The sequence below is a fragment of the Empidonax traillii genome, unplaced genomic scaffold (assembly GCF_003031625.1).
Source record: "Empidonax traillii isolate 1590-97213 ecotype Southwest subspecies unplaced genomic scaffold, ASM303162v1 scaffold90:size2128546, whole genome shotgun sequence".
Classification (NCBI taxonomy): Eukaryota; Metazoa; Chordata; class Aves; order Passeriformes; family Tyrannidae; genus Empidonax; species Empidonax traillii.
The window spans coordinates 78,395-91,676 of record NW_020955283.1 but is presented as its reverse complement, the minus strand read 5'-3'; the positions used below and the strand labels follow the sequence as shown (position 1 = coordinate 91,676).

Here is a 13,282-nt window from a genome sequence, read left to right as displayed (position 1 = left end):
GCTAAGAGACTAGTTCTGTAGATCAGTATTTCTATAAATTTATAATGCTCTTTTTATTCTGCCAACCTTTGTGTCCTGTACATCTTGGTTATCATATATTCATTTACAGCTTGTTCATTTCCTTTAGGTTATATTTAAAAAAGAATAGAGTTGCTTTTCTTTTCCCCCCACTACAGATCCCACAAATGTCAGTTTTGGTTTCAGTGGATCATGTTACTCTGACCATTTTTATTTATTCATACAACCTAAGAAACAATTAGTATTTTTTGGGTCTTTTTTTCCAGACTGATTTATAAGATGTGCCTACCATACTGATTTCTATCCTGGCAGAGATTGTATAACTGTAAACTATTGCCAATTAAAGTCATAACATGCCAAATTGAGTCTCGTTACAGACTTTCCACAGCAGTTTGTTTACAAAACTCCAAAGGTATTGCTTCTTTAGAAATTATATATTTATTTATTTAAATATTCTAAGTACTGCAATTTCAGGCAAGTATTAATACCACTTATGAACATGAATTGCAGCATAAAAAATTTTTTGAAGGAAGGACCAAAAATGTTTCTAGAATAGGACCTAAGAAAAAATATATATTTGATGTAGCCTCTGGTTATATTAATTAATACAAGAATAAGTGTTAAAACTTGGTTCTTAAAATATTTTACGAAGAAATGCGTTGTTCTTTAACAAACACATCATGTAAATATTAGATTTTTATCACAGCCTACACAGAATATTTTAAAAGTGCAATATAATTTGACTACCCTGGAGCTAGGACAGAGATAAAAGTAATTTATATATGATTATAGGGTTTGGTTTTTTCTACTGCACAATACCAAGATTCTAAAATGCTCGTAGACCGGGGTTACTGTAGTTTATCTCAGAGTGCCTTTTGAAGTTACCATCATGTCTCTGACCAGTGGAGTAACAAACTCTACTGTAAGACACAATACATTTCAATGTACTTCAGTGTCTGAATTTCTTTTGATGTAACTCTTTGCTTTTCAGAGGGTTACAGTGGAACTTTGTCATGCATTAACTTTAATGGGAGTTTTTGTGCTTATATTCCATCCAGTACCTGAAAAATTTAAAGATTATTGCAACCAACTACTGAGCTAAGTGGCTACTGAAATGGTGTAAAAATATTTCCTTTTGAACACTTATGTTTAAATTGGACATTAAATATTAAAATACTGGAACTGTCATATTTTTGTCATGCCTGTTATTTGTAACTATTTACGAAGAGGTCTACATAAAATTGCTTTGATGTCAGCCTTTGAAATGTGTCATAACATTTATCTGTTTGAATCATTGTGCGACAGAACTTTTTTCCCTTTTAAACTCTCATGAGAAATCATGGTTGTTTCTTGACAGTAAATTACACTATTCTTACTAGTCTAGTACTGGCTTTAAAAAACAAAGATAACAGAATTTTTATGTGATGAGAAACTATTATTTCAAGAAAAGTTGTTTCCATCCAGTGTTCAGTGAAAACACTGATCTGTAATGGAACAAAATTTTGGAAAGGATTTCCCTTATGTTTTATTGTTCCAGGATTTCTTATTAATATAAAGTAGTTAAACATTCCTGATCTGAACTTTGCCAGCATTGTTGCAGTGAGCTGTGACATTTCCTGCTGTCTCGGTTCAGTGTCAGTCTGTCCCTCTGCTCTGTCCCTGTGTGCTCTGGGGTTTTTTAGTTCAAATGCATCCACGTTCTGGGCTGTGGCCGAGGTGCTTCCTGGTGTTCCCCTCTTGCACTGACCAAACCCGTCAGATGGGGGCCTGATGAGTCCTGGGAGATGCCAGAAGGAGCTCAGACCCAGAGAAGGCAAAAGAGGCGTCAGTCCTGTACTCGTAAGACATTCAGAATGCTGGCAGTCTGTGCATGCTGCATGTTCAGAGTAAAGGGAATCAAACAGTACAGTTTGTAAAGTCTATTGCTTCTACAAAGGTAAGGAGCCTGATTTTTCAGAATACCCGCTTCCATCCAGAGCAGTGTGTATTTCCAGGTAGGTTATGATGTCCTGGAGGACACTGCTGCTATTCAAATGTTCCTTGACAGGCAAGAGAATGAGCTGAACTAAACAATTTTAAATTTAAAAAGGGCAAGTTTGAGTTGGCATTCTGTCTGGGCTGGAATAACCCCATGCAGTAGCACTAGCTGAAAAAATATTTTTCAGGAAAGGGGGTGGGCATCCTGTTCCAAAGCAGGCTGACCAAAAGCCAGAATTGTGCCACTGTGGCAGAGAGGACCAACTGCATCTGGGGCTGCACTAGTAAAATGAAGGCACCAGGTTGGGATACTCAGTTTTCCCTTATCTTCAGTTATTATAAGACCACATCTGGAGTTCTGTACCCTGGTTTGGACACCCCAGTAAAAGAAAGACTTTGACACACTGAAGTGAGTCCAGTAGATGCCACCAAGATCAGAGGGCTGGAGCACAGGGGGTAGGAAAAGAGAGAGCAGAGTTTGCATGACTTTAAGAAGAGAAAGCTGAGGGAGACCTTTTTACTGTCCTGAATTATATAATGAGTGGAGATGGAGCCAGACCCATCTCAGAGGGCACAGGGATAACAAAGGGGCAAGAGACAATTTCTGTAGGAAATTAAGGTTAGGAAAAAATTGTCACCATACAAGTGGTCAGAAATAGGAACAGAAGCTGAGAAAGGTTATAGAATCTTCATCCTTGAGGATACTAAAAACTCAACTGGATGTGGCCCTGAGCCACCTGGTGTTAATGTGTTCTGCTTTGAGCAGGGTTGCTCTAGATGACCTCCAGAAGTGTCTTCCACCCAACATGCTTTCTGACCCTCGTCCTACAAGTGCTTGTGCCTGACAGTTGTCCTATGGCTGTATGACAGTTTGCATATGACAGTTCTATTACTCCATTAGGAAACTTCTACAAGTATACAAATACTTGCAGATCAGAGCTTGGCTCTAAGTTTAAGGTACTGGCTTGAGATGTTTAGTGAAGCAATTCTTGCTGTAGTACTCTTGTGTCAAAAATCAAATAAGCCACTTGGTTTGCTGCAAAATCTCTTCTTCCAGCGAGGCTGTTTTTCAGCTGGATACCCAGTTCTGTCTGTGAATAACTATTAATGGAGTAGAAGTACGTTATTCTTTTTTTAAAATTAATCTGGACTCTGGCTCCAGCAACCTTCCATCTATATTGCCTTTTAGATCAGGAACAAGCACTTCAAATCGACAACATAATGGCTTGTACTTGAAGAGGAGATTAGTGCCTTGATGTGAAAAAAGGAGCTGGGGTGGAAAATCCAATTGTAAATGCTTGTAATATCACTGTGCTCTCACATCCCGTCTGTCTGCTGGAGGTATTGGTGACAGTCTGTAGTCCACATTGTTTTAAACTGTAGAAGCCACCAAAGACTTCACAATAGAGTACTCTGCCAGGAAAAAGCTGTCTTTGGTGAAATAAATACAGCCCATGGGAGAAAAAAGTCACAGAGGCAGGAAACTCAAAGTAATCAAACTGAAAAAGGAGGATTTCAATTGCATATGCCAAAGATGCCAAAGCACAGTAGCCCTGGCCCTAAGCAAACTTTTTGCTCTTTGGTTTTGCCTCTAGCTGTAAACTTGGTGTCTTCATAGCTTCCCTCATAAAATTGCATTGTGTGTGTGCCTTTACTCTTCCCTCTTATCATCTGGGTTGCCATCCTCTGTCACAGCCCCAGAGCTCCAGGGTGCAGCATGACAATAACATTCTGCACCATCTCCTCGCTGTCTCTGGGTCAGTTTGGAGCTGTTGTCCCTTAGGGCTGGGCTGAGTGGTGGTCCCTAGTCATGTGCTTGAGCCCGTGTCTCCTGCAGTAGGATGTGGCTGAGGTCTGGTTTTCAAAAAGATTGGAGACTAGTTCCGTGCTGACAAGGTAAGTGACTACTGTGCTAAAGCATTTTGTCTTTCTGCCTTCGATCTTTCTTAATACAGCACTGAGCTGACTGTGGCTTTTTTTTCTGTTCTAGAAATCAGAAAGCAAAAACTGCTCTAAAGGCACATGCAATTCAACACACGGATTTTTCACCAAATACTCAAGTAGTTAATTTCTTTTAAATGGAATGGAGAAGCAGGAATTGTGGTAGTAAGGCCTTATGTGGTAAAGAAGATTTCAGACTCAGCTGGGACAGCATCCTAGATTGAAGAACAGAGAGAAGACTGGCTCCAATTCCAAACCATTTAGGAAGGTACAGGGCCTAGCACTTAGATCCTCTCACAATGAACAGGTAACTCTAAGAGAGGGAACGAAAGGAGTAAGAGGTTCCTATATGGTGTGCAGAGCCATTGATTTTTGACAGTATTTCAAATTTTGCTTTAAAAATTAATTCCCCCATAGAAGACTTGGATCTTATAGGTATGAAAACAGAGCCAAAGGTGTTTTGCCTGAATTTTAGAGGAAATCAGTTGTAGATTTAAAAATCTATGTCTGACTCCCTTTCATTTTCTTGAGTTAGTGTGTTTATCCCTGTGTTAATACTGAGCCATTTCAGCTTCATTCATTTCTCACACCTAAAGTTTTTCATTTATAAAGAAAAGCTGGAGGAGCTTGACACAAGCTGATCATAAAATCTTTTAGTTTGTATTCAGTTTCCATACTAAGATATGAATGTATGTTTCAGGGAAGTAGAGAGTCATTTGAGGAAAAGTCAGCTTACTGAAGATGCAGCATTGTCTATTAGTTCATTCCAACTTGCTTTCTGTGTATAGGGGCTTTTGTTTTTTTATTTTAATACTTTCATGAGCATGAGTATCTCTGAGTGTCTTGCAGTAAACCTCTCTGGTCAAACCAAAGGATGGACCACACTCTTGACGTAATGGATGGCAGCGAGCATCCATGTGGCTGATGTCTCCATCTGGTGAGCGAATATAGTGTGTGTGTGTGTGGGTGGGTGGGTTTGGGCATATTACTCCTTTTATAGATACTCTACTCACCCTTTCCTCCCAGTAACCTGTTTGTGTGATGGTTTAGAAGTTGTGGCTCCAACCAGTCAATAAATGGAGCTTTCTTACAGTGTTTGGGGCTTGGTCGATGGCCAGCTGGATACGAGTCAGCAGTGCCCTTGCAGCCAGGAGGGCCAGCTGTGTCCTGGAAGGGCATCAGGCCAGGTGAGGGAGGGGATTGTCCCGCTCTGCTCTGCACTGGGGCGGCCTCACCTGTAATATTGGGGCAGTTTTGGGTTCCACAATATAAGAAAGATATTGAGCTATTAGAGAGTGTCCAAAGGAGGGCAATGAGAATGGTGAAGGGAAGTCATATGAGGAGTGTCTGAGGTCACCGAGTCTGTTCAGCCTGGAGAAGAGGGGACTGAGGTACACTGCAGGTACACCTTGCTCGGGAGGGGAAGAGCAGGGGCAGGCACTGATCTCTTCCCTCTGGTGACCAGTGACAGGACCCCAGGGAATGGCCTGAATTGTGTTAGGGGAGGTTTAGGTTGTATATTAGAAAAAGGCTCTTCATCCAGAGGGTGGTTGGGCACAGCACCAAGTCTGGAAGAGTCGAGGAGCGTTTGGACCGCCCTCTGAGGCACACGGTGTGACTCTTGGGGTTGTCCCGTGCAGGGCTGAGTTGAGCTCAGTGATCCTTGTGGGTCCAACTCAGCACATCCAGCGATTCTGTGACAGACAAAGCCCAGCACCGATCACCTCTCCACACGCTCCGCCGTTCCCTGAGGGAGCGCCGCGGCCGCGCTGCCTGGCGGGGCCGGCAGGGGGCGGTGGCGCTGCGGGGCCCGGCCCCGCCGCCTCCGGTCAGCTGAGCGGCCCTTCCGCGGCGGCGGGGCCGGGCCGGGGCCATGAGGATCGAGAAGTGCTACTTCTGCTCGGGCCCGATCTACCCGGGACACGGCGTCATGTTCGTGCGCAACGACTGCAAGGTACGGCCGGGCCGGGCCGGGCCGGGCCCGCTCCCCCGGCAGTCGGGGCGCTCACGGGCTCGCCGTCCCCCCGCGCGGGCGGTCACGGCCGGGGCCCAGGGCCCGCTCCCCGGGCCGCAGCCCCCGCACAGGCCGGGCCGCGTTCGTGAGGCGCTGCCGGGCCCGCACGCACCGCCTGGGGGTGTCGGCCGAGCGGCAGTCCCGACCCGGAGCGAAGCAGCGCTTTGGCCGTCGGGAAGAGTGGGGCATGAATTATATTTGTTTTGGGTTCTTAGTAAGAAATTAGACGCCTTTCAGAACAAAATGCAGTCCTCATTCTGTAATGTTCTGATTTTAGGAAAGTGTTGTTTCAGGTAGGAGCAGGTCGCCCAGCTCTGAGCAGCCGGAGTTACGGGCGCTGCAGAGGGAGGCTGATGGTTCGTGTTCCTCGTGGTGCTCTGCTGGAAGTGCTAAAAGTCGTAACTCGGGGATCCGAAGTGACTCACCCAGTTGAGGCTGTCACAACAGGGCGCGCGTAGCGCTCTGGGCTTTGCACTGCGGTGACAATTCCGTACATAGAACGCTGTGTGTAGTTCTCCAGCCTTTGCTGTATCTCTCCGTCGTTCCTGCGGGGCGTTGGGGACCCCAGTGCGAAGTGGAGCTGACGCAAAGAGCTTCCTCCCTGCGCTCAGACGTCAGAACACATCCCGGCCGGGCCGCGCTGCCCGCATGAGTCACAGCTCTGGGGAGCCCGGGGGGAGATGAGCACTGACACAGCTCCCTTCGCGGAAAACGGCCACGAGGGGTGTGCTTAAAAAAGGCACGGCAGTGGCAGGTTGGCTGTGAACAGATAATCTGTGAAAGAGACAAACCTGCCAATCTGTTTTGCTGAGTTGAGGTGAAAAAACTTGGTAGAAGAGTGTTAAAAAAAAAAAAAAAAAGAAAGTTCTTTGAAGATGATCCCCTTAACTAGAGGTTTCATATTTTCTGTTAGCTTTCTTTAGAAGTGACTATTAGATGGGAAAGGAGGATAGGGTTGTAAAAAAAAAAAAAAGGTTTTCAAAAACTCACGAGTAGTAAATGTAGTTTTGAGTATTCTTAAGTAAAGAGTCTGGCATTGTGTGGAATTTGTGGAAAAATGGAGAAAGAAGAAAAACGCCAGTTAAAACATTTTAGCGTATTCTTTAACAGCTTTCAGTGAATTCAGTCCAGGGCTTAACTAATGTGCTTAGGACTCCTGTGGGGTAATCTTTGAGGCTTAAAGCTGCATTCCAAAAAACAGACTTTTTTTGTGTGTGTGTGTTGCATTTAGTATGAGAGGTGTGAGGATTTTTGTTATCAGGATGGTGCTGTATCTAAAAAGTGCTGGCAGCTGTATAAAATTATTTATTCATGCTGCAGGTTTGGTTTTATGGTTATTTTTGCAGATGATAATTCTCACACCTCAGGTATATTTTATTTATAATCAGTTTAGTTGTAAGAATTTGTGCACATCCCTGGCAGCTGTGAAAATGGCTTTATAATGAAAAAAACAATAATAGTGCTTGAAATAATTTTTGTTAATAGCAATATTTGCTATAAGAATACTGATATTTGAAAGAGGAATAATTTCCCATGAGTAGGACTGTTAGAGCTAGCTCAGTGTTTGTTACCATGCTTGCAGTGGGGCACTTATACCATGATTTAACTCAGATTTTTTTTTCACCTCCCTTCTTTAAGATATTTAGATTCTGCAAATCAAAATGCCACAGAAACTTCAAAAGGAAGCGAAATCCCAGAAAGATGAGATGGACCAAAGCATTCCGGAAAGCAGCTGGCAAAGAATTGACAGTGGTAAGAATTGGTTCACACTTTACAGTGACACTCCAAAATGGCAGAAGCCTCTTCCCATTGCAAATAGGTTAGATTAGATGGCTTAATACATTACCATTTAATTAGATGAACTGGAGGGATGGAAGAAGAGGAGGAAAGAGGGATTGTGGCTGAGAATGGGAGAGTTTTTTGAGAGCGAGCTATTCATTTAGCTTGACTATAACTTGGATCTTCCCATTTCAGCTTCGTGGTGGAGGCCAGTATATCAGGTGTCTGTGTTGGTGGTCCTAGTAACTACTAGTCCAAGGCACTTTTTTTTTCCATCTACAAATCTTCTATTCTCTGTACATATCCATTCAATAGTTTTATTTCTGCCCAGTCAGATAATCTGAGTCAACAGGTAGCCCAGGAACTCTCTCTGTGTAGACCCCTAAAATAGTTACCTTTTGAAGTGTCTTTAACAGCATACAATATATAGGAAAAGTCTTTGATAGGTAGGACTGTTTCAAAAACAGCATGGGATCTTAAAAGCATTTCCAAACAGAGTTGCTTTGCTGGTAAAAATATTAAACAGTCACATTTGGTGGGGCAGTCCTTAAATAATTTACGAATTACTGTGATTTAATTACCTGGTTTTTGACAGAATATTGACGATTTAGTAAGCATTTTGACACGGTGATTTACTGCCTTCTGTGGATCTTCCAAGGGGAAGAATGTGATTTTAGTTTTTAATGTGACTGTGAAAAGCCAAGATTAACTGGCATCTTTGGTAACTGTGCTTCTTGCTTTCAAGTTGTTTCTGGCTAACTTGGATTAACTTTTTGACAAGAACTTGATTTAAAATGTCTTTATATATGTCTATATACGTGACAATATACTCAAATTTTGAGATGAATAATGTATTCTAAGAATAAAAACAATGTATGAACTTAGTGCTGTATTCTAGTTTGGTGGGTGTCTGTTCTTTCATGAGCCAGCTTTGGGTAGTGTCTAAATAGGTTTGTGACAATGGGAAATAATGTAGTTTCTAAGAAGGTGACAGGTAATTCTGCTTTACCTCAACAAAAAACAATCTTTGGGCAGGAAAAAGTCCTCAGATAAAACTGGTCTAAAGCTAAGTATGCCTAACAAAAAAATTAGGAAACTATTTCTCCATCTTGAACTCATGGTGGGGCATTAGGGGATGGCACCTGTTCCAAACACCACAATGTCATCAGTTGACATATTTCAAATTATTTTATATTGTTTCAATATTCTTAAGATGAAATAGTGGTTGGTTTTTTTTTTTTAAACCTTTTCAAAATTGCAAGCTGTTGAGTAGAACTTATTTGACCTGCGTTAAAGTCTTTCAGCTCTACAGGTTTTCAATTTCTCCTGCCACCTGTCTAATCTATTCTGTATTTCCTGCTCTACATTGGTTTTCTCTGTCTCCTTGTCTTGCTAAATAGAAAACAGCTGAGGGAGACGTTTCAGTAAATAGTTCTCTTCAGACAGATCACTGTGGCTCCTGACACTTTGAGGTCAAACTCTTCACTCGATTTCCTTCTAGTGTAGTTATCTCTAAAGGTTGTTAAAGTCTGGGAATGAGGTTCTGGAAGGGGGGGGGAAATCACATAAAATACGAAGTTATATGAGTAGTGAGTGCTATAGTAAGAATGTGTTGATCTAAATATGCTTCTCTATATGATCTGTATTTACTTTTACTTAATACAGGATAATTCATTTGAGTTTGAAAAACGTAGAAATGAACCAGTGAAATACCAGAGAGAGTTGTGGAACAAGACTGGTGAGTCATTCTAGAAAAAACCAGAAGATCAGTTTTTTACTCTACATGAATGTATTTTCAGAAGACTTCTTAGAGTATTGATACTTAGTAGTGATTGTGTTTGAAATTACTGGAATCATGATGAAATTCTTCTGTGTCAAAGAGGTTTGAGTTGTGAACAGGTGTGGAGTTTCACCTGATGTTTATTCTTTTCAGAAACTGGTTAGGAAATAAGGTCTAGCATTCCTTTATTTTGAATTATTATCTTCAAAACCCCTTTGTGGCTTTCTAGCTTTTAAGAGGCTTCCAGTGTTAGCTTTTTACACTGATGGAGTTGTTTCTTTGTTCCTGCTTGTTCCACTTCAGTTTGTTTCTTGGAATCAATTGCTATGAAATGGAAGAACTGCTTGTATAATGCATGAATGTCACAAAGGGCAAAGCGGTAACTTGCATCTGATTTCAAGTAGTGAAGAATCTCAGTTGCAACTGAGTCTTCTGTAGTGATGGTTAACTGTAGAAATTATCTGCAGGCAGAAAAGTGGAAGCATAAATAAGTTGTAAAGTACAGTTCATTGTAGCTGCTACACAGAGTATTCCCTTCCTGCTCTTTGAAGAAGGAATGACTTTCTTTATATAGTGTATTCCTCTGGTACATAGATATTATGGAGTGCTGGTAGAGTTGCTCCGTAAAAGTAGCATATATTTTCATCTGCAGGTATGTAAGCACATTTAAAACAATTTCTGCTTTATTTCAGTTGATGCAATGAAGAGAGTGGAGGAAATAAAGCAAAAACGCCAAGCCAGGTTTATTATGAACAGGTGAGAAGGATTTGTATGGTGGGAGCTCTCACATGTCTGTGTTAGGCAACCTTTCCACACAAACAGAATGATAAAAAATTTTAAGTGGTTATTTGTTTTTTGTATACACAGTCATCCAAGTGATGGGTGAAATAGTTTGAGTGGGCTCTGCTCTGCATTATTGGCTGTCAAAGCAAATGCAACTTTTGGACACTCGATAATAGTTAAATGTCCTTGTTTATAATAGAGTGTTAGATTTAAACAAATTTCTGATGAGAGTTGATACAGTGCTGTTTTTTTTTTCCTGGTTTTGTATACAGTATTTGCTTGAATAGTTTCAAATACTTCTAATCTGTGTTTCCTCATAGTAATAGTTATCCACAGCCTGTACCTACCTTTAGCAAAAAAATGTCATGCATTAAAATGAAGCATTTAAGGTATCTTTTAAGGTAATTGAATCTAATTTTCCCCTTCCCCAGATTAAAGAAGAGCAAAGAGTTGCAGAAGGCAGAAGACATCAAAGAAGTCAAGCAGAATATTCACCTTCTTCGTGCTCCCCATGCAGGTAAGAACTTCCTTTATCTGGTTTCCATACACAGTTTTAGGTTAAATGCCTAATTTGTGCAGATGAGTAATCCTGTGCATTTGTATTTGTTTATTGGCTATGGAGAATAGCTCTTGCCACTAACTGTAAGCAGTATCTTTGTTCTGAATCAAACATTGCTTTTTATTTATCTAGTACTGCATTCACCCTTTTCCTTGAGTATTTTAAGCTGCACTCAATATCTGGTGTTCCATGAGCTGCATGTTTGTTAACCAATGCATTTATCTAAATCTTCCCTTTGAACTGATTATTTGGACTCAACAGACTCTGCCACTAATTGATATAAAATACAGAAGTTCAACGTTGCTGTTTGAATATGTCAGTTAACAGAGTAGGGTTTTTTGTAGTTCACTGTGTATAATGAAACTTACATGAAAATGCTGTTTCTTGAGTAAATTAAGATTTAAAAAAAATTATTTACTTTTAAAAATACAGTTAACGGAGTAATGGAGAAAAGTTAGTAGTGTTTCTATTAGTTTTTGTTTTATAAAAAATTACCAGTGGTTTTGTTTCTCCATTATTAGGTATTAACTAGAAGTCTGTTCTGTGTTTTTCTTCCAGTTTGCAGTATCTGTAGTCTAAGGTTGTGTAGATATATATATATATATATATATATATATATATATATATATGAAACAAGATCTTGTCAGGATACATTTTAACTTTGTTTTAATCTGAACCATTTTTTTTGAGGAAAGAAAACGATCTGAATTCAAAAGACTAAACCCAAGTGTTTATTTCTTTGTCTTTGCTTATGTTAAAAGAAAAGAATGGTGCACAATAGCATGTAGTACATCTGTTAGTCAAACAACAGCTGCCTTGTCAGTATTCTGCAATTCTGACTGGGCAGGGAGCAGAATCAAATGTAAATCTTGAATTTTTCTTTTCTTTTCTTTTCCTTGTGGTTGTATTATTGAGAGTTATCACTCTTGCCATCCAACACAGCATTCAGAAGGACTTAAATCTTAACGGAAAAACTAATGTGAGAAGGCCATTGGTCTGCTAGAATTAATGCATTTTTACAGTGCTTTGCAAGGTTCTGCCAGGCATTGTCAGCTGTATCAGTTTGTCATGCCAGATGAAAATACACGTTTGACTGCATTTTAGATTTTGCTTATAAACAGCATCAGTTTTTCTGCTGAAACAATTCAGTAATTTTAAATAGTCAGTCATAAGGGTTAGCAATACATAGAGGTTAGCAATACAAAATACTTGGAGCTTGATGGTTTTACTCCTAAATAAGTCTTTAAGCAATATATTTAGGCTGTTTTGCCAAGAATAAACACATAAGTTGTTCTAATAAAAAGTTATTTGGGTTTAGAGAAACATCTTGAATTTAATTTTTTTTTTCTTTGAAGGCACACCAAAACAACTGGAGGACAAAATGGTGCAGAAGCTACAAGAGGAGGTACCTATGGAAGAAGACTCCTAAAGTGCTTTCATTTTCTGTTTATATCTGTTCAGCAGTTAACAGTTCCCTACTGCCTCACCTGACATCATTCAGAACTGTGCTTACAGTTGAAGAAAAAGACATTTTAATGAATAGTGGTCATTTACCATTTGGATTATTTTTTGGTTTATAAAAAATAATAAATTGGATACTGGTTTGGGCAGTTCTTAAAATTGTGCAATTCGAGAAAACCTTGTGAACAGGATGGGGAATGAGGCGTTATGTTTGACATGCTGTGTGCTCCTTGGAAAGTTACACATTTTCCAGATAACTTTTCCCTCATAATTCAAGGAATAAAATATGCTGGCCCTGAACTTTTTTTGCTTTGTCTGTTTTTCTTTCATAGTGGTAAAAGCAGATAATGGTTACAAGGATGTAGTATTTTTCATCAGTCCAGTGCAGTCCAGACTTGCTTCCACTCTCGCCCTTGGGAAAATTTTTCTCTTTGTTAAGAGTACGTACACTGTTTGTTTTTTCTCCTTTTTAAGTCCTTCCCCAGGATTCTATTGCAGTTGACACCTGGCAAAGCTAACACTGATCCAGGACTTAGGTTTGGAAAATGGTAATGGTGATATCTGGAGTTGGACCTGCCATCATCCTAAGGAAATACAAATCTACTGTGTAATCAGGCTGACTGAGATGCTCAATAAACCACACTTTAGACTGTTTTTACCTGACACCCAGGATCATTTTGATAGAAAAAATGCTGTTAAATCGTAAATATTTTGCATATTGTGATGGTATTTATTCAATGTGTCAACAGCACTGAGATGAATACTTACTGTTCTAAACCGTCAGCAGTTTATCTGCGACAATGTGATCAAAGAAAACTGTCAAAGGCATTTAAAGCATTTACTTTCTTGTCAGTGCTGGTTATCCTGAAAAATAATAATTTGTAGTTCCACTGCAAACTTGGGTATGCGCTACAGCAAGCACTGGAAAACCTTCTACCTACCACCCCCACGTGTGCTGTGTAGTTCAGAG

The 13,282-nt window shown here is 40.2% G+C and overlaps 1 protein-coding gene across 1 annotated transcript; it reads left to right on the top strand.

Annotated features, from left to right (window-relative positions):
* The first annotated feature begins 5,749 nt into the window (after nucleotides 1–5,749).
* Nucleotides 5,750–12,616, top strand: RSL24D1 (ribosomal L24 domain containing 1). The gene is made up of 6 exons (XM_027881472.1): nucleotides 5,750–5,890; nucleotides 7,589–7,702; nucleotides 9,395–9,467; nucleotides 10,202–10,265; nucleotides 10,724–10,809; nucleotides 12,207–12,616. The coding sequence occupies exons 1-6, from the start codon at nucleotides 5,810–5,812 to the stop codon at nucleotides 12,278–12,280; spliced, it is 492 nt and encodes a 163-aa protein (XP_027737273.1). The 5' UTR covers nucleotides 5,750–5,809; the 3' UTR covers nucleotides 12,281–12,616.
* The last annotated feature ends 666 nt before the right edge of the window (nucleotides 12,617–13,282 follow it).